This window comes from Netta rufina (genome assembly GCF_964035555.1).
Source record: "Netta rufina genome assembly, chromosome: 1".
In the NCBI taxonomy this organism is placed as follows: domain Eukaryota; kingdom Metazoa; phylum Chordata; class Aves; order Anseriformes; family Anatidae; genus Netta; species Netta rufina.
The window spans coordinates 98,357,213-98,380,259 of record NC_140123.1 but is presented as its reverse complement, the minus strand read 5'-3'; the positions used below and the strand labels follow the sequence as shown (position 1 = coordinate 98,380,259).

The 23,047-nt window shown below is 39.6% G+C and overlaps 1 protein-coding gene across 1 annotated transcript; it reads right to left on the bottom strand.

Annotated features, from left to right (window-relative positions):
• Nucleotides 1-1,176: 1,176 nt before the first annotated feature.
• Nucleotides 1,177-22,338, bottom strand: CXADR (CXADR cell adhesion molecule). The gene is made up of 7 exons (XM_084287975.1): nucleotides 22,216-22,338; nucleotides 7,383-7,552; nucleotides 6,012-6,216; nucleotides 5,499-5,654; nucleotides 3,313-3,435; nucleotides 2,818-2,956; nucleotides 1,177-2,494 (listed from the first exon to the last, which is right to left on the bottom strand). The coding sequence occupies exons 1-7, from the start codon at nucleotides 22,292-22,294 to the stop codon at nucleotides 2,227-2,229; spliced, it is 1,140 nt and encodes a 379-aa protein (XP_084144101.1). The 5' UTR covers nucleotides 22,295-22,338; the 3' UTR covers nucleotides 1,177-2,226.
• Between the last annotated feature and the right edge of the window lie 709 nt (nucleotides 22,339-23,047).

The window sequence follows — 23,047 nt, the reverse complement described above, 5'->3', positions numbered from 1 at the left end:
CATCTCCTCATCTATTGTTCTTCATAAGCTTGAGTTTGGCACAGTTACTAAACCTATTATTTACCACACAAGTGAGAGTCAATCATCCATCTCATTAGTACAACTGAAGAGTTTTCAGGAATATAAACACAATATAGCTACCAATTGAAGGAGCAACTCACAATTTGAAATACAGAACAATACAGAGAGTCACCGAAATCACATCCAAAAATAGGCATGAAGAGGTATAAATAGTACATAGGAATCAAAAAATCAGATCACAGTGTCATGTTTTAAAAACTGTACCATCATCTAAGCACCTGTCTGAACAGTAAATTTTAGGCACCAGAAATTTCATTAAAAACTGAAGATACAATCAGGCAAAGTTTATTGAAAAGGCACACATGAAAGATAAAAAATCTGATCTCTAACAGTATCAGTTTACAATCTAAAAAAGTCCAAAATGTGTAAAACTTTAGAGTCTAGAATACTTAGTAGCCATTCAAGTATCTAAATGCGGTATGAAGGGTATGTTACCTATGTTAACAGTGCCAACCAAAAATGGTGCACATAACTATAAGATAGGGAAACATTTAGTAGTAAGCCAAATAATTTATCACAGATTTAAGCAGCTACAAGAAAGCAAACACTAAGCCTAGAAGTTCGGGGAAATCTTTTATCTCACTGTTGCTACATACAAACAATCCCAATATCTTTCAACAGGCTCTTTCAGATATTTTCTCCATTAACCTCTGTGCCATATACTATACTCATTTAGAGTTTTCCAAAATAATTGGCAGCCTAACATCTATAGCTAGAGTAAGCTGAAGGGACCCACACACACACACTGCCAAGCACAAGATGAGAAGGAGAGTAGAAAATAGGAAGGAAGGAAAAAAAAGATTTAAACTGCACTTAACTTTAAAACTAGCTTCCATAGATAGGTAGTATCTATCATCAGAAACTTGAAAGTTCTTAAGCAGGTGTGAAACTAAGATAAGGGATTGTTCTACTCCTGTAATGCTTTAAGATGGCAAAACTGGGAAGGTGTTTTTTTTTTTTGAATGGACTCTTGAAACATGTTCATATCAGCAATTCTGGATAACTATTTTCTCCTAGGTTCTGTCTGCATGAAGCTTTTGGTGACGAAAATCTAAATGTCCATTAATAAGAACATTTAGCGCCATTAAACAGGCAAGGAGAAGCTAGCTTTAAATTCCTTGCAAATTCATATAAAAATGTATCATCATCTTAAGGCTAACTACCACTTACATGAATGTGGGGAAGATTTTTCTGAAGAACTGTGAGAGCAAGAGAACAGATATCAAATACCAGTTAATTAACAGCTTTATTAAAGCCCAATGAAACTTCTAGGTAATTGGTTTATTAAAAGTAGGAACACTGCCTTAGAACCTAAGCAGGCTTTGGAAAATGGCAAGCTACAATTATAACTCAAGACCTGTAGAGATACATATTTGTTCTTAGTGTGACAATATAACAGTTGAGCTACAGATTTTAAATGTTAGATACCACTAGTAACAATTTGATAGGATGTCTTACATCAGATAACTTAATGTTACCTGACATGACTAAAACTAGTTATTGCAGTGGAATTCAAATTTCAAAGAGCTCACAAGGTCTCCTATCACATTTCCAGTCACTGAGATTTTAAACTCAGAATAGATTCAATTATATTAACTGAATCAATCAGATAACTGGCAGCCCCTGAAATAAAAGCTCAAGAAGCACTCCAGATAAACATTACAAAGTTAAAGAGCTTCATAAATTCTCAGAGTTTGAACAGAATTCAAAGTCATCCTCAGAATTTCAGCCCCACAGAAACTTCAGACAGTGGCCAAATTAAAATACTTCTATTAGTCCAAAATTGAGGATGAAATTTCAAGAACTCTGAGGAACTTCATGGCCTACATATGGTTTTGTTACTTTTCAACTGTGTATTATTGTTTCATATTCAGAGCTGCACATTAGCAGACAATGTCTCTTCAGCAACCTACCAGAGGTCCAAACACCTTCAGTGTTTGCATTTATGAACTCCTGTGCTTTCAGCAAATAGTTCAACCGTTATACACTAATAAGATTAAATTTAAAGATGAGAATTGGTGGCTTTTCAAACTAACTTTGTTTTCCTCGATGAAAATTGCATGCCATTGTTTAAATGAGGGATGGAACACCGTAGTTCTCTAATACTTATAATGAACAATTAAAAACAGGATTTAAATTAATGTTCTATACTATGGACCCATCTTTGCTTTGTGCAGGAATCATCACTGGGACAGCTCCCATTCTACTTAAATTAGGTGCAGCTACCTTTGAAGATGCAAAGGTTTGGTTTTGACCAGAAGTACGTTCAAAGTCTTCACTTGGGACTTGACTATATGGGGTTTTGGTATATCCTTCCATATTTGATGGAGACATTGAGCCCAGAGAAGAACGATTGCTGCCTATGTAGCTGCGGGCTGTTGAACTGCGACTTTTTGGAGGTGGAACATCTTCTCTGAAATAAAAGAAAAATTCAGTTGCAGAACAAGAGTTCAGTCAATGTTACTATGCAGGAGCTTACATGAGTTTTCCATTTGTTTCTTCCTATTCTAACACAGTAGCCTTTTTAAGTTGAAAAAAAATGAAGCATTTGTTGCCTTTAAGATCCTTACTGAAATTACACAAACGTGACATATTCAAAACAAGTTCAGACAAACTGTTAGTGTTTCAATAAACAAATTAAAACAGACATCTCTACCACTAAATATCTTACTCACAGAAAAACATTTAAAAGTTAATTTTCAAATAATACTACTCAGAAATTAGGTATGTCATTACCTAATATCATGATGTACTTCTTTCTCATACTTCTTCTCTCTGTGTTTTTTACAGCAACAGAAGACGAGAAAAGCCAGTAAGGAGAGACCCAGCAGAGTTCCTACAATAGCTCCAGCAATTATACCAGCTGTATTTATAGCTAGAATAGATAAATTACAATATTTTTAAGTGTCAAACTTATATGACCATTTTCTTTTCTCTCAACATTAAAAACAGTATGTTTCCACATGATTCAGGTTAACAGCATATCACTGAATCAGATATGCTTCAATCCATGATTCAGAATGACAATAGAGTTACAGCCTCCTGCATAAAACAGGCAGTATTTGGAGGGAAGTACAGACTTAAAGCTACAACCATCAGTTGCATAACAGTTTTTTTCATTTGTTTTGTTTTCAAACTTTTTAGGAATTTAGAGAAACTTTTTAGGAATTTAGAGAAACAAAGTTATTCAGTTACACAAAACACAATATGACTACACAAGTCAACACTTACGAGGGGTGACATTCAGCTCAATAGAACATTCATCTACGCCAACTCGGTTTGAAGCAACACAACTGTATACACCAGAATACTCTTGAGATGCATTTTTCAAGAGAAGTTCGCCTGTATTTCTATCTACAAGGAACAGAAAGCAAGTGTTTACCATTTACCAAAGTTTAGTTTCCTATTCAGTGCTACAGAACTATTATTCCCGCACATACATGAAATCTTAAAAATACCATATAAAAAAATCCAAAAGTCTACCATGCCACAGAATACTATTATTTCAAAAAGACTTTTTACTGTACTAGATATTTATTTCACAAAATTTGACTTTAATACTAAGCCTTCAAATTGCTCTGTCAATGGGAAGGAACAGATGCTTAAAATGGCCAATTCTGTCACCTTAATGTAGAATACTAAAATACAAGAGATTAACTGCATCACAGAGGTACTCTTTTCTCTATGTTGAAACCAATTCTGCACCAAAACCAATTCTGCACAACCAGCTCAGATGTCTGCAGAACTCATGTTCATCATGAAAGACAAGTTTGACGTAAACCTTGCACTCCAGTGGGCAACCAGTTAAGTCTAGCTATGCTGATAGAGTGAAAGCAGGAAGAACACTTCCCTTAAGGTTTCCAAAGCTAACAGCTACCTTTGCGAGATTTTTAAAATGCTAATAGATTTGCCACCAGCACTTAAACCCTAAAGCTGCCAAGAGATTACATCATGGTAACAAAGAATCACACATATACTTAGCTCTTCCCACCGGAGTTAGGCAGCATAGAGGTCCTTGAGAGCACGTTCTATGCTCCCAAACCTACAGTCACAAGCCCCAAATAGCTGTTGCTTCATTATATGAAATGCCACTTTTGCATACTTCCTAAATCATTCTTGTCCAGCACTATCAATTTTTTTTTTTTTTCAAAACATGAGACAAATTTGGGATGCATAAGAATGAATAACAACAGAACAACAGAAACTTAAGGTCTTGAGTGGTAAAGATAAAGACATTAGTGACTAACTTCATTGTCAAAACAAGAGATTGGACATAAATAGCGCTACTGGGATGCAAAAGTTCAAAAAGAACAGCATAAGGCTCTTCAGATATAGTTATTTTTTTAAGCAATCTGTCCCTTAAGATATACAGATACTAAGAGACTACAAAAGTAGTAAGTAGACTGGAGAAGTTCCTGTAAGTCAGAGGTTGTTCTAATGAACTAAACTGGAACCACATCTCCCTCTGAAACCATAAATCCCTTCCTGAACCATAAATTAAGGGAGGATAAGAGACCACTATGAGGAAGAACCACGCAAGTTCCTGTTCCCTCTTCCCTAGACATCCACTTTTTAGACACATGGAATCATGATACCCTTTGTCCCATATGTCATGCACACTCCACATCAAAATTAAGAATCTGTAAGTAGATTCTTAAACTGCTCCAACTGCAAGGTGAACATACCTCCCCCCAAGGATTAAAGTTTTTGTAACTACGAAGACTGACAAGAATTGGTACTGAGAACTATAATTCTAAGAAATATTCCAGGATAACTTTCACGTAGTCAAAACTCACAAATTACAAATTAACTGGCTTTACTAATAAACTTTCACAATGAAGCTTTCACAAGAAAATCAACACCACCACAATAATAATACTGAATTCAGTCAAAATTTGTAACATTGAATTCTTTCCTGGATGTCAGCTAATGTAAGAGGGAAAAGCTTCTCTTCTCCTTTATGTATAGGAACTTTTCCCCTAAAGACACAGAACTTCTTGCTTAAGAGGACTGTATTACTTGATCAGGAATTAAGAACTTCTGTGCGATCTCTAATGACAATCAAGTTTTTATTTCCACTTTCCCAAATGCAGCTGTAACCATTGGTCTAGACTACTCTGACTCTTGCCTGATGCCCATCTGAGGAGAAAAGCAGCCAAGAATCAGAAAGCAAGAGAAATTAAAGCATTCATGCAGCAATGAACATGGTTTTGCAGTCTAATGGTAAAAGTCTTTTGCAACTTCAAACAGCTAATTTAAATGTCAATTTTACTACCCAGTGAAAGGACAGAAGTGACACTTCTATAGACTGCTCTATACTAAAATTATGCATGAGATGCTAACAAGTCAAAATATGTCAAAAATACAAATATAATCTTTATTATTTATAATTCTGAAAAATTAAAGTTTGACAGTACTCAGCGTGGATGTGGCAGGAAGTTCCTGTGTGCCAGATACTCTTCTCCAGTCATAAGACAAAAGTGGAGATCCTTCTTGTGATGCACATTTCAACGTAACATCCTTTCCGATCTCCTGTGATCCTTCAATGGAACATTTAGTTCTTGCCGGCTTTACTAATAAATAAAGTATTATTGAATTAATAGGTCACAATCAAAAATGCTAGTTATATAGGTCAGACCATTTTGCTAAAGAAAGTTTGTGAAACAAAGCCTTTGCAAGCATGGAGAGATTTTGTATGAAATACAAGCCAGATTTAGACTTTTCTTTTTAAGTTCTCGTTATTCAGAATATTACTCCCTTTGCCCCTTCCCCCAAAACCAGAACAATGTCTGTGCCCACACTGAAGTCTCAATAAGGGATGATATGTTTAGGATGACTTTGCCCTGTGTAGGTTTTCATTTTATATATCAAATATAAAATGGCATAAGCACAAAAATGTCACTGCAAATTCAAGAAAAAAATTTGCTTACCAAGTACAGTCAACTGTATTTTTTGGCTTTGAACTCCAGGAGCTTTCTTCACTTTGCACTGATATGTGCCAGTATCTGATGACTTTAAATTCAGGATATCCAACGAACCATCACCAGATTTGGGATCGGCACTGGTAAACTGCATCCGCCCAGTCATAGCAGCATAATAATGATTATAAATTCTGTCTACAGCATACATAATTATCTATAAAAGAATAAATATGATTCAGAAATCTACTTGGCATGTAAGCACTTGAAAAAAATGTTATCTTCAGATCCCTAGCAGTTCCTTTCTACTGTTTAAAATAAGCATGACAGATGATCACAAAGATGCTATGAAGGCTGGAGAACCTCTCCATCAAGAAAGGCTGATAGAAGTGGGTATGTTCAGCCTGGAGAAGATATGGCTGCTGGGAAAAACACAGTATCATAAGGTTGGAAGAGACCTCCAAGATCATCTGCTCCAACCGTCCCCTACCACCAATATCACCCACTAAGCCACATCCCAAAGAGAGAAAGAGGAGACCTCATTGTGGCTTTTCAGTACTTAAAGGATGGAGAAGGACTCTTCACTCAGGTAGGTAAGGATAGGACAAGGGGGAATGGTCATACACCAAAAGATTAGATTTAGATTAGACATTAGGAAGAAATTCTTTAATGTAAGGGTAGCGAGGCAGTGGAAGAGGTTGCCCAAAGAAGTTGTGGATGCCCCATCCCTGGAGGTGTTCAAGGCCGACTGGATGGGGCCTTGGACAACCTGATCTAGTGGGTGGCATCCTTTCCTATGTGGTGTGGTGGGAAATTAGATGATCTTGAAGGTCCCCTCCAACACAAGCCATTCTGTGATTCTACAACAAGTACCTCCGTTTTCAAAATAACACCTCATACAATGTTCTAATGAATGCTCCAACTCAACACCTGCCCAACTAAGAAGACATCAGCATTGATTTTTGGCTTAAAGAAAACCGTTTAAAATTCCTCAAATCTTCATTCTGTAAAATCTCCATTAAAAAGAAGTCATCGATAAGGCTTCAAAAGAAGTGACAGCCTTAATAACTAACAGAGTTAACACATAACACAAAATTCTCAAATTTTTGATCAGGAAAATAATACACATACACAACAGAGTTTTCTGTACTCTGAAGCATTTTTGAAGTTCTTTAGTTATTAAATTAAGTACAAAATATCATAACATTCTCATTATTCCAAAACTTCCACTACATTTCATATGACTGGTGTTTTAAAGTTATTTAAGACCACAAGCATCCCACCTTGAAAATTTTAACAAAGTCAAAAAAGTCACTACCAAAATTCATATATTGATTTACTTTAATAATTTAATTAGAACCGTGCAGAAAAGTCTCTACTTACTATTTGTTCCTTCTTTTGATTATCTGTTGGTATCAAGACCCACTCAATATCTAGTGGGCCTTCATCCTCATCCGAGAGTACAAAAGTACATGGTAATGTAACTTTTTCTCCTTCAGCTTTTTCAAACATTGATTGGTCAGCTGGAGTTATACTCAGGCTTCTCGTTAGACCTATAAAAAAATACTATGTTTTAAAAATCACTTCACAGTTCCACAGCAAATGTTCTCTTAGACATTACTATATTCTTCCCAGAACAGAATGCCTAAAACCAGTCCCTGTACAACCAAAATGCATAAGTTACCCAAACAGCTAAAGCCTTAGAAACTTATCTCGACACAATGAAAGCCCAGCTTTTTTGGAGTTCACATGTTCATTTAAGAAAAAAGTAAATTTACACCAATTCCTTTTGCAAATCCATTATATACTGTTTGTTCCTGTATAGAAATCAACTTTTAAGATCACTTCAAATTATTATTAAAAATCATTTCAAACTTTCATTGCTGCTTAAGAAATCCTGTGCAGTATGTTACTGAACACAATGCAAAGCTGGGTAGTCTTAGTTTGGAATTGTATCCCATAGGCAATTGCATCTTTGTTTGAAAGGTCTTTTTGTTCAATTTGAGTCCCATTTGAAGCTAATAAATGAAAAGGCTGCTGCTGAAAATTTTGAAGTTATTGAAAACAGAAAATACAGAATATTTCCAATGACACATTTGGAATGAATAAAAAAAAGTCACAAGCTACTCACTCATTGATAAAATGAGAGCATGAAATGGTGACAAAGCCAACCAGGACTGTGGGTTAGATCAAGACAAGTTACTTTGTGATGAGTTATAAGGACTGGTTTATCTAGGAGGAATGGACAAATGCATCCCTTCCAAAAACCTCAGGGAGTTTTCAGATCTGTTTGTCCTTTCTACCAGACTTACTTCTCAAAAAAGGCTATATAATCTTTATCCGTATGGGTGACTACAGAAAACATGTTTCTGAACGGAATTTCCCCACTTCAACCCCATAAAATAATCCACAGTGACCCAAACAGACTTGCTCAAAGGTCTGAAGCAAGATTCCCTTTATTTTACAAAGGGTATAGGCTTCCCTCCTTAAGTGTATGGGAACATACATCACAATCAAGAAGTAGAAATCTCCATTGACTTGTTATGGAAATAGGTTTGGCATTTTTACACCCACTGTTTTGTCCACCTTGCTGGCTATCATGTTCAGGTTTTCAGAGTTATTTTTGTATGTTGAGGCTGCTGTCCATTGTGGCTATGACGTAGTCACTTGGATGTTACCACTACAGCAGCAGATAAAAGGTCACAAGAAGATTGTCCAGCAAGATTAAGATTGTTTTGGTGCATCTGTAGAATTATAGCCTCAGACATAATAAAAATTACTACAAACAGTGCACATAAGCTCTAACTTGCACTCTCGCACTAGCTCAAGTTACTATTTAACTTGCACTTTTCCATATAGCGGATAAGCTCCAGCTGAACTCTGGAAACAGACTGTACCACAGCACAAGGACATGGACCTATTAGATCAAGTCCAGAGGAGGGCCATAAAAAGTTGATCAAGGTTTTGGAGAACCTCCTAACAGACTGAGAGAGCTGGGGTTGTTCAGTCTGGAGAAAAGAAGGTTCTGGGGATAGCTCATAGCAGCCTTACAGTACCTAAAGGGGGTCTACAATAGATATAAGGAAGAAATTCTTTACTCAGAGGGTGGTAAGGCACTGGAACAGGTTGCCAAGAGAAGCTACGGATGTCCCATCCCTGGAGGTGTTCAAGGCCAGGCTGGATGGGGCTTCGGGCAACCTGGTCTAATGGGAGGTGTCCCTGCCCATGGCAGGGGGGCTGGAACTGTATGGCCTTTTAAGGTCCCTTTCAACCCAAACCATTCTATGGTCTTATGATCCTATGAACACTTATAGATAAAGATATTTTCCACTCTGTCCATTGTTTGTTTCATCAATGTTAAACTGACAAGCAGAAGCAGCAAGCATCTTAGTTGAAAGGAGATGACAGAGCCAGCTGGGCTTGAATCAAGCATTAGCACTAGAAGGGAGTGGCAGTTAATACTAGCTGGAAATCCCCTTCTGCAGAACAGACCCCCATCTGCTGCCAGATACATGTATGCTGGCAAAGAAGGTTTAGCTAGAGCAGGAGTGCTAAGAGATTGCTTACCTTCCATGACTCTTGGACTATTATCATTGCATTATTACTACTAGTAGTAGTTTTGTTGTTTGTTTAAACTATTACCATTGCCTACTCATGCTATTAACGAAGACAACCTGAAATAAGTCAAAACTGACCACAGAACTGGGAGCAAAGGAAAAGGAGGTGGGAGTGCTGGGGATGAAGGAAGAAAAGCTTGTGGAGAAGCATCCTGTGAGTGAATTGGCTGCAGGATTGGCCAGAAAAGCTTCTACTAGCACATGAGCTGTAAAGAACCAAAAAGGAAGTCAGGGCATTTGTTTTAGTGACAGCCAACATAAGGCAAGATTGAAGTACTCACTGTTGATTCTGCTTGGAGCAGAAGGTTAGATGACTGAGGTCACTCTCGATGCAAACAATTCAGTTAACTGCATTAAAGACCTATATGAAGCTAATGCCCACAGTGATCAGATGGCGTTGTCTCCAAGCTTTCCCCAAACCTCACCTCCTCCGGTTTCCACTCAAATCAGAAAGATTAAATTTCTGTTCACTCCCCTAGTGTACTCCTCAAAACATAAGAGGATCATCTGTGGCATTTAAGTGATAGTACAACATTATATAACAGACTGAGTGAAGATCTGTATTTCATAGAATCATTAACGATGGAAAAAACTTTCAAGATCATCTGGTCCAACCATTGCCCTACTACCAATGTCACCCGCTAAACTATGTCCATGTGCACCAGGTCCAGCCTTTCCTTAAACACCCCCAGGGATAGAGACTCCACCACTTCCCTGGGAAACCCATTCCAATGCTTGACTGCTCTTTCTGAAAAGAAACGTCTCCTAATTTCTAACCTAAATTGTTTTGGTTAGTGGAGTTTTATGGATCAAGTTTCAGACTTTTCAGACTATTTTGAACATACCAGAAAGATGGTGATTTCTCAAGTTAGCTATCCCACTTATTCAAAGGTGCTTAGCATGAACTTGTCTGATTTTTAATTACAGCTAACAAATCACTGTGAAGAATAGACTCAGGAGCATGTAACAGATTCTTCCCCCACCCCACAAAAAAAAAAAAAAAAAAAAAAAAAAAAAAAAAAAAAAAACTGAAAACTATCAATATAGAAATGCAATTGGGTCCAAACATATATCATTCCCAAATACTTTTTCAAGGAAAAAAAAAAAAACATTTCAAATTCAACAGGGATAGTCAGAAGAATGAGCCTTTGTGAATGGGTAAGAAGAGACAAGTACCATTCCTTGATACAGAATAGTTAGTATTATCCCTTATAAAAGTTTCAGAGAAATGTAAGAGGTCAATACACATCTTGGTTCTGAGCATTTAGATTTAAAGGTTCTCAATGTGGAATTATTTAGTTTTCCTCTGAGAAATTGACCCTACCGCAAGTCACTGACTGAACAAGTTTTTCACATTATTTCTAAAGGAGTGCAAAACAGGATACCGTTTTTCAGGAAACTGTGGAAACTCCTCCTGAGTACTTGGACATACCATCAAATAGCACTCAGGTGGAACACAGTTTAGCAAAGTACATTATTAAATTTTTAATCTAGGAAAAATGGTGTATTTGATGAAACTTAATGGAAACTGATTTTTAGTATCATTTAAAAGTTTTCAAAACAGCAAACACAACAAATGGAACAGTGCATTCTCCATTCCAACACAAGTAGCAGAAGACAAATTTTCGTTAAATACTAAATGCAGAAATAATAAATATTTTTAGATGAAAAATGTGAAGAGTTCAGCATACACTGGAATTCTGGGCTGCTTGCTTACACAATCTGAAGTGTAAATTTTAGCTTGACCAAAACATTTCTGGCAATCAGATAGCACTATCTTAGGGCAGTGTTGAATAACCCACTGAACACAATCCCTTCCTAAACAGGTAAGGTTAGAAAAGCCATCAGCTGGCACGGAAGGTAAGGCAACAGAAATACACAGAGAGGACAGGAGTAGCAGAGCTACACCATGAAGGCAAGACTGCCACCAGGTTAAAACCAATGTCTGAAATAGCAACTGCTACAGAGCGCAACTGCAAAGAAGCACAGACGACTTCTCCATGGAATAAGATCTGAGCTCACGTATCTTGCTGCACTTAAAATCGTAGTTGATCAATATACATTCTACATTTGCATGGTACTTCACCTATACTAGCAGGCTCTCCACAAACTTTATGATTTGCCAATAGCAGCTTGTAAACAGGAAATGTCTGTAAATGCATGAAGGTTTCCTCACAGAATGAGGTCTTCATAAGTATCAATCAGAAATGCAAGCTACAAAATTCACTTAAGAGACTCTTTCAAAGTATAGTTTATAGATGATGTTTGCCTGCATAGTTGTGATCAGATCTTTCTGCCTGACAGACTTCAGTCTTGAGAATCAAATCCCCACTCATATTACTTCTGATTATGCCTCTCAACCGTAGTGAGTCTCTTATTTTCAGTTAGCTCTAATAGTATAAAGCAAAATTCCCCAACTGCCCCTTTTTCCCCACATCCACCTTGACAAAACTGCATTTCTGAAATAAAACACCATAAAACTTGGAAAGTCAACTTACACCGATGTCCTTACCAACTAGTACCTAACAGAGTGAGTTTCCCACTGCTTACTGGCACAGTCTGACACAAACACTGTAAGCCTTCCTCATGGCGCAAATCCCCATAAGTCACCATCTCACAATCTTCTGCTTCCTGACTACACAAAGAGTCAGTGTCTTCAAGTGATGACAATTAACATCTCTGCAAGGCAGGGTGCTTCTAACAGAATAACTGGAATAAAAGTTTCCTTAGCAAAAATAAAGTGAAAAGAACATTTGATATTATTCATTTTTAGTGATTTTGATATTACTAATTTTAGTGATTTTACAGCACCCACCATCCAAACCGCATCAGCAAAGCCAGCAGGGCCACAACCTGCAGAACTTGCTTAGGGTTTTTTCCCCCACAGTATCATAACTGACCACACCGCAAACTGAATCCTAGTTTTACCAGTGGGATCCCCAAAGGCCACAAAGCCTAGCTTTAGGTCTGGGTTCTCACAATCTCCCAGCATCTTGCCTCAAACAGAAAGCGTATCAGTCCATTAAAGTCAAAACTTTCAGGAGCTCGGGCCAGGTGTGCTATGAGGATTTGTTGTGTCTACCTTTCCACATCTTAAACCCTAGAACTTCTGGCAAGCCTCAACGCATTGCAAAATCCTGAGAACATCACGTCCCTTAGTCATAATGAGGTCTGAAAGACAGGGTTAACCTTGCCTTAGTTTCTGAGGAAGTTTTACCAGGATTCAGAAAAATCAGGCTGATCAACTTGGGGGTAAACAGAAAATGAAGGGAAGAGAGTCAATTCTCATTTTTCAACCAGCTCTAGTCAGATTTATTTTCTCAACTTCACTGTTTTTACAAAGACATGACTTAGAACAACACGGAAGAAAGGCCACCAAAGAGACTTTTTTAAGCTTAGTAAGCATTATAGAACCAATGGCAAGAAAAAAAATGCAATTTAATTGAAGGACACACAAAGAAACAGTGGTCTTCCCTTTAGAAGGGAAATTCAAGAGATTTGGATAATTCTGACGTGAATAAAACTCTAAAATTCTATTTTACAGTCACATACACAGATTCTCATGAGATGTTTCAGAACAGAATCCAAAATCCCTATTAGCTCAATACACATCTTCTCAACTTTTCTAGTCAGACTCTTAGTCACTGAAGAACCAGTACAGCAACCTCATCTTAGCTAAGAGGAATAAGAGAGGAGGGACAGAAACAAGCAAGCAGTCAATGAACCGTTGGTAAAAACAAACTGTAAAGCTTTTCTAACAAAGAAAGTACTATCCAGCCTGTTTTAAAAAGTTAATATTTAATATGTTCTACAGAGCAGTGTTTGATGCTAACTGTGGCTATTGTACAATGCTACAGTACAGATTTCAAAAATAAACCACAGTTCATAGTAAGTAGAAAATAAAAAACCCACCACCACACCATCTTAGCAAAAACATCCAACACTTCAACCTAGTATTTCTAAAGTTATCAACATTAACAAACTATGCCTTTACTTAAACCTCAAAAAGGCTCTATCAAAAAAGATTAGAGAGAAGGTAAAAACCTGCCTGCCTACTAGCCTAAATCCACCATGCTGAACACTTGTTAATCCCTGAAGACAGCAGACTCAACATTTGAACAGATGTTCACACCTGCACCTCTGATCTCCTAGGTGAACACTCCACAAGATAACCAGAGTGACACAACTTATTGAAGCACTTCTACTATGCAGAAAAGATCCAAAGCTTATGGAGCCAGAGAAAGTAAACATCTCAAAATAAAAGCACTAGCCCAGAAAAAGTTGAGATTTGGCTTCCAGTCTTCACTCCAAACACTGTTTCCTCCTTCCTAGCCTATTTAGTCCCAGACTCAATATAGTAGTTCAGGAAAATAAATCCACAAAACAATTTCTGAAAAAGAGATTGAATTTTAGGTAGATAGCATTAGTAGAGGCACAATGTTAAACCTTCCTCTTTCACATTTCATCTCAGCTGCCTCACCAGTAGCAGGATGAAGCTGAGAGATCAAACTCCCAGAGATGTGGTCTGGGTAAGCTTTTGGGACATGCCGTACACAAACTGAAGCTGTTTATCAGCACAGAGGAAGTTTCTGCCATAAACTACAAAGAGAAAGCTGATGAAACAGCAGGAGCACTTAAAGCACAACATGGGAAAAAATCCATGTCAGAATGATCCTGGCAAATTCTATCACCTGGACAATCAACTACACCCCTGCTGGGTCTCCAAACAGTGGGTTTGTCTTTCCAAACTTCACTTCATCTGAGCAGCCTGGGTTGGGAACACCACTTACTGGAGGCACACTTACCATGCAAAATCTTCAGTTACGCTTACTCTCAAAATAACCAGGGTGACATCATGGATTTACTTTCTCCCTGCTTATTTCTGACTTCTTATCTGCTTCCATATTAAAGAGGACTCTGCTATTAAGAATCAGCCTTATTTTCCTTTTTACTATCCAATCCCCAGACTCATAGAAACATGGTTTTCAGTAGCACAGAACCTAAAATCTGACCAGTTCCAGAAATGGAGGAGTGTTGCCAGCCGAAGCTCCTGATTTCTGCAGAACATCTCAAAAACACTGATTCTGCTTCAGAATTCCACAAACACCATCTTAAAGGTATCTGCTCTGAACAGAAACTGAAGCAATCCTGCATTAGCCTAGGCTAAGAAATCTGACAAAATAAATCTATTCAACAATAACCATTAAGTTACTGAATTTCTACCTGAGTTCACCTGAATCCACAAATCCTCTGTCAAGTTACACAATGGAAAGGAAGAAAAACTGCAGTAAAACCAACAGGAAACAGGCTAAGCATACTGCCTTTCTGAAGACAAAAATATTCTCTTTCAGTCTGGACGTTACTTGCAATAGAAGAGTTCTGTGGCAGGATCAAACAAATAAGTTGCTCTAATTCATGTATAGTTGCATACTCGAGCCCCAGTTTAAAGCATACTGCACAGTAACTTCAGAAGTTATTCTTTCTCCCAATCTACTGATTTTTTTTTTAAGCTCTAAGACTCAAACAGAACTACAAACAGCCCTAATCCTGTAAATACATAACATGATTTTTATTTCATTCCCAACTGCAATTCACTGAAATCAACTGGAATAGCTATGCAACAAAGGAAATCTTAAAAAGCATGGGCTAAAGCTTTACTGATCTTTTACTTGTCTCCCTCAAGTTTCACTTCTTCCCTTGATATCCCATTTGATTCTACCCCATGTTCCTTTCTTTTTCCAACTGTCCTTGTGCTCCTAACTTGCTCAGCACATTCTTGAAGCTATTCCTGTTGCTAAACCCAAAGTCATTAGCCAAGTATCCTAGCAACTACAGCAGCAGATGACCTTACTTAAGAGGGACGTACTTATCAAGTTGGGAGCGGGAGAGTTCGTATCTCATTACTGAAGTAAAGGATATGCTTGGGGGATGGGGCGGGTGGGCAGCCACACATAAAAAGGGAAGGGCTATTATAATAAAAATTAGGATTAAGATTAATTTTAAGCATGGGGATACTGTTTAGCCCAACATCTGTAGACCACTATGAATTCTGAGTTTTAATGCTTGGTCACGTTCAAATGGTCACGTACAACTTTGCTCAACCTCAAGTATTTAGGAAAAGGCAACCAGATGACTTCGGACTTACTGAGGTCCTGCCTTCTCATCCTCAGTTCTGACTGTCACCTCCCTTTATGCCAGTAAAACACTTCATGCAAAAAAGCACAAGTTTCAGTAGCGCAAAGCCAGACACAGAAAAGCTGAGAGGCTGCTGTAGCCTCGGAAAGGATTTTCTTACACTGCCATGACGCCCCACCCCATAGAGAAATTTTGCGTTACACCTACACCAGCCAAGCTGCTGCCAGCTCTCAGAGTAAGCAGCAGGGCTCATCCCCATGCTGCACAGCCACAGAGTGACTTGGCTGAATGAACTCATCCAGTAAGAAAATAATACACTCCAAAAATCCTCTGTTGTACCAGCTGAGTGAATTCAATCATCAGCTGCACAGCACTGACTCTGACAGTAGGAGAGGAAGAAGGAACCCAAAACCACCACTGAAGCAGCAACAACCTAGATGGACACGTGCAGTCACACCAGATGTAACCACATCGTATCTGTAACACACCTAGGTGTAATGTGAAGCTATACCTTCACACTGCACTTAAGTGGCATTAAGGAACCATCGTGACATAGCATTTAGAAGAGTAAAAAGAAATGGTGTCCAACCATTACAGAGATTTTTTTCAAAAACAAAACAAGAAAAAACAAATCCTGACACTCCTTTCTTATCCATACAAAACCTTGCCTCTCCTCTACCAGTCCACACCAACTGCAGCAGCTGGTTTGTGCTTTCAGCCCTATGAGTCACATGTTTTCCAGCTACCCAACTGATACTGAAGGGTTATACAGCCACTAAGCAATCAAGTCACATGGTTCATTTTATTTTTTTCCTGCCAATTTGATGGCATTTAAAAGGAAGATGAATGAAGCAGTCCTTTTGCAGTGTGAAAGCATTAGGCACATCTGTCAGTCAATGCATTAGGGAGTTTAAGTACAATCAAGCACTTAACTGAGCAGCCATATTACTTTCACTTGAGTAAAGGGGTTTGGGCTCTTCCGAGCTAGTGAGCCACGTTTTTTCATAGCACATGCAAGTTTTACATCAAGATTGAAAGTTATTTTATTCAGTAGTATATTTTTGTTGCTTTGTGAGTTGTCTTTGTTGTTGTGGTGGTGTTTTAGAGTAGCTGCTTGTTTTTGCCTCCCTCCTCCCCACTACAAGAAATAGCCAGAAAGGAACATATTCAAAGAACTAGAATATCCACCCTAAATAGACAGAAAGTTAATGAGTCATTATATGTATACATATGCATTATTTTACAGGTCTTAACTGAGAGGGAACATTCCTCATAGCTTAAGTGGTTAATACATCTAGAAGGAAAAAACAGAAAATGCAGGATCTGTAGATATATGAAATTTCAACTACCTATACAATATCACTCCACACTAGTTAAAACAGCTGTGAATTTAATAAGTTTTCATCCTTTTTCCTACACACACCCCAAATATTTCTTGTTGATTAATCATCTTTCAACATGCCAAATGTAGGTTTTAGCTGCAGGGCATGAAAGATACAACTCTATGTGCTACATCACAAAATAAAAAAAAAAGGTAGCAGCAAGCAGAACTGCTAAACTTGTGACCATTGAGCACTTCAGATGCTTCTCAAAAGCAGCTAAAGGAAATCATGTCACTGCTGAACAGCTCAGGACTGGCTGCAGCCTACAGCCACCAGAGCTGCAGATCCCACTTGTCTATCACACTGCAGTTTTAAAATACCCAATCCAACAAGTACATGACATCCAGAAACAACTTTTTACCCTTCACCCACACGAGTTTGAGGTTACAGCTGATCCTTTGCTTACAACTAAGACTAGTGATCCCACTGAGTTGGATCCAGAAACAGAACAGGTAAACAGTACAACCTTATAAAACCTTACAAAAATTTAATGTTTTTCTGACTTTAAACCTCCCTGAAGACGCTCACTGTGGAGCCAGAAGAATGCCAGCTACCACTTGAAATGGGATGCAAAAGTAATCCTTGAGGTAACATCTAGCCATACAACTGACCAATTGCCTGATTTAGCAATGTAGTCAGACTCCCCAAAAAAGCTCTCCAGACCAGGGTTACATATTTTTCTCACGTGGGAGAACACTGATCACACACAATTAGTCTTCTTCCGCCATCTTCCTGGTACTCATTACTGCCCTGTAGCAGGACAGATTGTTGGCACAACTCTTTCTTGTTCCAAATCAGACAACCTTAACTGGTTTAAAAAAAAAAAAAAAAAAAAAAGATAAAAGGTAATGTAAGGATTCTCAATTCAGACCCATTCACCCACACAACTAAGACACTTGTGCAGTAAATAAAATTACCAGCAAGGATGAAGGGTTTGCTATGATCCAGCTCCTACTGAAAGAGGTTAGCTTCACTGCCACTTACTCCCATGACAACAGGCTGAAGTGGCTCTTCTAATAACCAGTCCCTGTCAGATGCAAACTAGTAAAAAGATGAATTTAAATAAAAGGCAGCATAAGCTAGCTAACTGTGTATTTAGCCAGCAGTGACTAAATTGATGTAATTGGCAGGGGAGGTATTCTTACAAGCTGCTGAGCCACACAACTGTTGAAATTTATTTAATGTTTCACACAGCATCTAAAAGCTTCATGAAATGAATCAGAAGTTGCAACATGAGCAAAAAGGGAGTCCCTGACATTAAAAGCTTATGAACACATGCAAGCAACAACAAATGATGAAATTAGTTAGACAGTACTATGAATCAATACTGGTCCCAAAAAGCTCTCTGTTGCGTATTCATCTCCTGGGTCACTGTGGCAAATGAGTTTTAAAACACTCCAATAGAAAGACAGGTCCAAAGATGCTTACAAGGTTACAAGGAACTTCTTGAAGCATGAATGGAATCAAAGGCAAAACACAGAAGTACTCATAAGAAACTTTTTTTTTTTTTTAAAAAAAAAGGAAAACAGCAGTGAAAGCCAAAACAAACAAACAAACAAACAAAAAAAAGTCATTTATATAGAGATAAAACTACCACTGCTGAAGTGGAATCTGGTTTGGAGAATGCTGCGACAAGCACTGAAAGTGAAGACAGGCAGACAGGCAGCTGATGCTTGATGCAACACAGGGGAAGCTAGCAATGGGAGGCAGCCAGAGGAGAGCAAAGTGACAAGCTATAATCATTTTTGCAGCAGCACACTGAATGCATAAAATACTCTCTGATAAACAGAAGATTAGATAAAGCAAACTGATTGTAATTCAAATCTCAAGGCTGATGTCACAACAGTAACTAATTAAACCCAATAACCTCAGCTATTGCTGGTTAAAGTTTTTCATATGACTTGAAAATACTATTATTTGGGAAATCTAGGAAAGGAGAACTGAACATCATTTAACTGTCCACTGACATGAAAAGCTAAGAAGAACTTGAACCCTGCAAACTGTTAAAATTATTCCTCAACTGACCAAGCATATACAGTTTAGCAATAAAGAGACTAGGATGGGAATGATCCTGTGGTATTGAAATTCAAAAGTCAAATTCAGATCCTGGTGCTGCATAAAAACATGAACAGGCTTAAGTTCCCTCTTACACATACTTGGCGAAGTGTACCAGCCACCAAATGCTGCCTGACTTAGAATGCATCAAAAACAGTTGCGTAACCATAAGACCTAACAAAATGATCTGCCAGTGGTAATAAATCACCACCTCCTTAAACCAAAATTCTGCATTATCCTTTGGAAAACAGTTTAATATAAATTTTCTCATTAAAAAAGTATTCAGAAGCTGGAGAGTATATAATTTTGATTACCCTTCTAAAGGATTTGTTGGTGACAGCTACCAAATTAATTTAGAGAGCTTGCACATTTTGGGAACCCCCCCAACTACTTGAAGCAACCAATCATACTTAACCAAAATACGTAACAACAGACCTTGCACATGGCCATCAAGTTTCACTTACCACAGTGCTTGGAGTGCATTTTTAGATAGAGAAGAATTAGCAACATAGCTTTAGAAAAGGTCTCACAATTACAAAAAGTGATCCAAATATGAACTCATACTGTATGACCACAAGACAGCCAAAGACTCAATTTCACTACCCCAACCAGTTCTGTGGTCACATTGCAGTAGCACCAACTCAAAGAGAAACCACCATGAGTTATTTATCAGTTGCACAGCCAAGTAACACAGAGGCAGTTGCTAGAATCAATGCAGGACTAGTTACAACGATAGGGTAGAAGAGGACGGTTCTCCCCTTGTGTCCCAGTGTTCAAGGATGAACCCCTTCCCTCCTGCAAGGGAAAGAGGAAGTTCCCAATTTGATTATTTATGACTGAGATATTGACCTTAGCAGAGAGATTAAACCCCTGAGCTGGGTTCAGGGACGGCTTACACCCAGACACCTCTCTCTTTCAACAGAATAGCACAGCATGGTTGCCTGCTGAGGGTCTATTTTGTACAGTCAAGAGAAGCCTCCTGGTTTATACAAAATCAGTAATTTTGAGTCTTTTACTATTAGCAAGGTGGAAACAAGGAAAGTTAGACTTACAGGAAAGGAGGGGAAAAAAAAAAAAATACAACTTTCAGTAGAAGCCCTGAAGTACCACAATAAATTACTCCGCTACCACAAACTCAAGCAAGGACTTGAGCAGCTAGACCATGCTCCACTGCCAGCAGCTTTCACACAACAGCACACAAATGGCTTCTTCTAACTTTGGTCCATACAGAGAAAGGCAACTTACTGCTCTCTGTTTCCTCAAAGGAAACACCGTGCATCTGGACCACTGACAGAAATATTAATTCTATTTAATAGAGAAAAAAAAACAAAACACAAGGAATCCCTGATCAGCTCCAATGATGAACTATTTTTTTTTGTTTGTTTCTTTTAGAGGACTATGAAATCTGTGCATCATTCAGGCTAGTCATCCAAATAACCATGCAAAAATATTCCTAATCAAAACACACTATGAATATATTACTTTAGGAAGTCATCCAGTTTCACAGTGAAGTTTGAAGACACCTGTAACACTTCAGTAAAGCTGGGGCATGAAATCTGGTTCTGGTTTTGCATTTCATCATATAACAATTATCTCTAGTTTTATAGCATTGTAACATTTGATATCTTAGCAGGGATCCAGCTCATTTACAGCATATGCAATAATTGTGCTCGAGACAATCTTTTTTCCCCAGCTTTTGTTACATGAAGTGTTTCAGTACAAACCTTAATCACTAACCCAGACACTAAATACTTGTGATTCATAGTTCACGCACAACTTCTGCTTAGAGAAAGCGAGTTAATGCAGAACTACCGATATCTCTTTACGCATGAGATTAGAGCCCATCATTCTGTTAAACAGGCAGAATTTTGATCCCATGAGTAATTTCCCCCATGACATCAACACGGCATTAGCATTTCAACAGGAAACAGAATCTGTCCTCCTGCCAGTGCTGATGCGTGCTCTGCTGTAGACCTTAACCTCCTCAGGTGTTCTGTCACCTTCCGCAGTTTCACATAAATTCGGGCCACCTCTAGGCAGAACACAACATGTTTTTCGAAGTCACTTGAAGGAAGCGTTGACATTGCACGCAGTTCAACCGAGTTCATGCCAGCCACCTAGCCAAGCGTTTGCCTACTTTTTTGTTTCAAACAGGCCAGGCATGCTTTTGTTGCTGTTGTTTGACAACATCCACCCCTTTGTTCTCTCCCAGTAAGAAAATCAAATGAATTCGGGTTTACGTGTAATGCAGAGGGCTTTCTCCCACTTCGAATTCCCTCAACTTTCCACCAGAGCTTCCAACCACCCTCACCACCCTCACTGAGTCCACAACAATTGGGCAGCGAGGGCTCGACGAGCCACCCGGCCCCTTCCACCCTGCCACGCCAAGACCAACTTCGCGGCTGGATGCAGGGTCGGGGGAGGCGCTGGGCGCCGATTTCTCTCGGATTTCTGATCAAATTTGATTAAAAGCGCTCCTTTTCGCTCCCATTCCCCCGGCGGGGCGAGTTCCCTCCCCAGCACCGAGCTGCTGCGCCCGTTCCCGGCAGCCTCGCACACACACCCTACCGCCACCACGTTAAAGATTAATTAAAAAATAAATAAATAAATAAGCAAGATCAATACAATAAGGAGAGGAGCGACCAAAAAAAAAAAAAAAAAAATCGAAGCCCGCAGGTCGCCTTCACGCGGCGAGGTGGAGGAGGGAGCCGAAGCGCGGCAGCCCCCCGCCGGCTGGCGGCGAACAAAGCCCGGCGCCGCCTGCCGCAGGGCTCCGAGCCTCGGCCACCGCCCCGGAGCCACGGGGGAGAAGCCGGGACACCGGCACCGGCATCGCCACGAGGACCGCGGCCACCGCCCCTTCCCTCAGCCCAGGAGCGCCCTTTCCCCTCTTTTCCCCTCTTTCTTTTCCCTTCCCCTCCATTCCATTCCCTTCCCTGCCCTTCCCCTCCGTTCCCTGCCGGTTCCCTCCCCGCCACCTGCCCGCCCGTCCCGCCCCGTCGCGTCCCGTCCCGTCCCGGCGCCCACCGGCGGAGCCGAGCAGGGCGAGTGCCAGCAGCAGCAGCACCGTCAACGACGGCGGCGGCGGCGCGAGCGGCGGCTCCATGGCGCGGCGCGAGCGGGCGGGCAACCGCCACCAACGGCTCCGGCCCCGCGAGTCCCCCCGGGCGGGCACCGCCCCGCCCCGCGCGCCCCGCCCAGCAGGTGAAGCGCCCGTCACTTCCGGGCCCTGGCGGCCGAGGTGTGTGGTGGCGGCGGCCGGTGGCTGGGCTGTGTTCATCTACCGTGCACGAGGAGCTACCGCTGCGTAGCAGTCTGATGTGTACACTGCAACGCCAGTGCTGACAGCGGGCATAAAAGGCTTTCTGCCGCTATGGCTTATTCTCGTGAAGGGATAAGTCGTGCTGGTAGCGCGTCCTTTGATGTGCCCCGTGCCCTGTCCGTACTGAGAAGCTATCCCCATAATAAAAATGTTTACGCAAACACAAAACGTTGTTTGTTTCCCTACGCTGTTTTTGACAGGAATTGTGTTACTGTCAATTGTGTTATTTTTCTTTGATGCCCATAATACATAAACTCCAAATACGTTAATATTCTACGGGTGTGTGGGAGATGAAAGCTTAAAAAGCAAAGTCCTCTCTCCCCTTGTAAATTTTAGATCGAATGAGCAGCTAATCATTAGGGTATTTTCCCGACTGCTTAGCTATAAAGGACGTGTTGCTCCTTCCATTCAGTCAGGGATTCCTAGTGATGCAGGTGGTGGTGTCTCCATTTCTGCTGGAGTAATGAAGGCATGAATATGAGCTAGCATCTTTCAAAATGGTTGGCTGCTGTAAAGAAAGCTGCAGCTTTTACCTAC

Coding starts and splice junctions, on each gene's coding strand:
- CXADR (XM_084287975.1), bottom strand. CDS start 22,294: ATGGAGCCGCCGCTCGCGCCGCCGCCGCCGTCGTTGACGGTGCTGCTG. Junction 5,655..6,011: donor AATACAGTTGACTGTACTTG/GTAAGCAAATTT, acceptor TTTATTTATTAG/TAAAGCCGGCAAGAACTAAA. Junction 2,495..2,817: donor GAAGTACATCATGATATTAG/GTAATGACATAC, acceptor CTTTTATTTCAG/AGAAGATGTTCCACCTCCAA.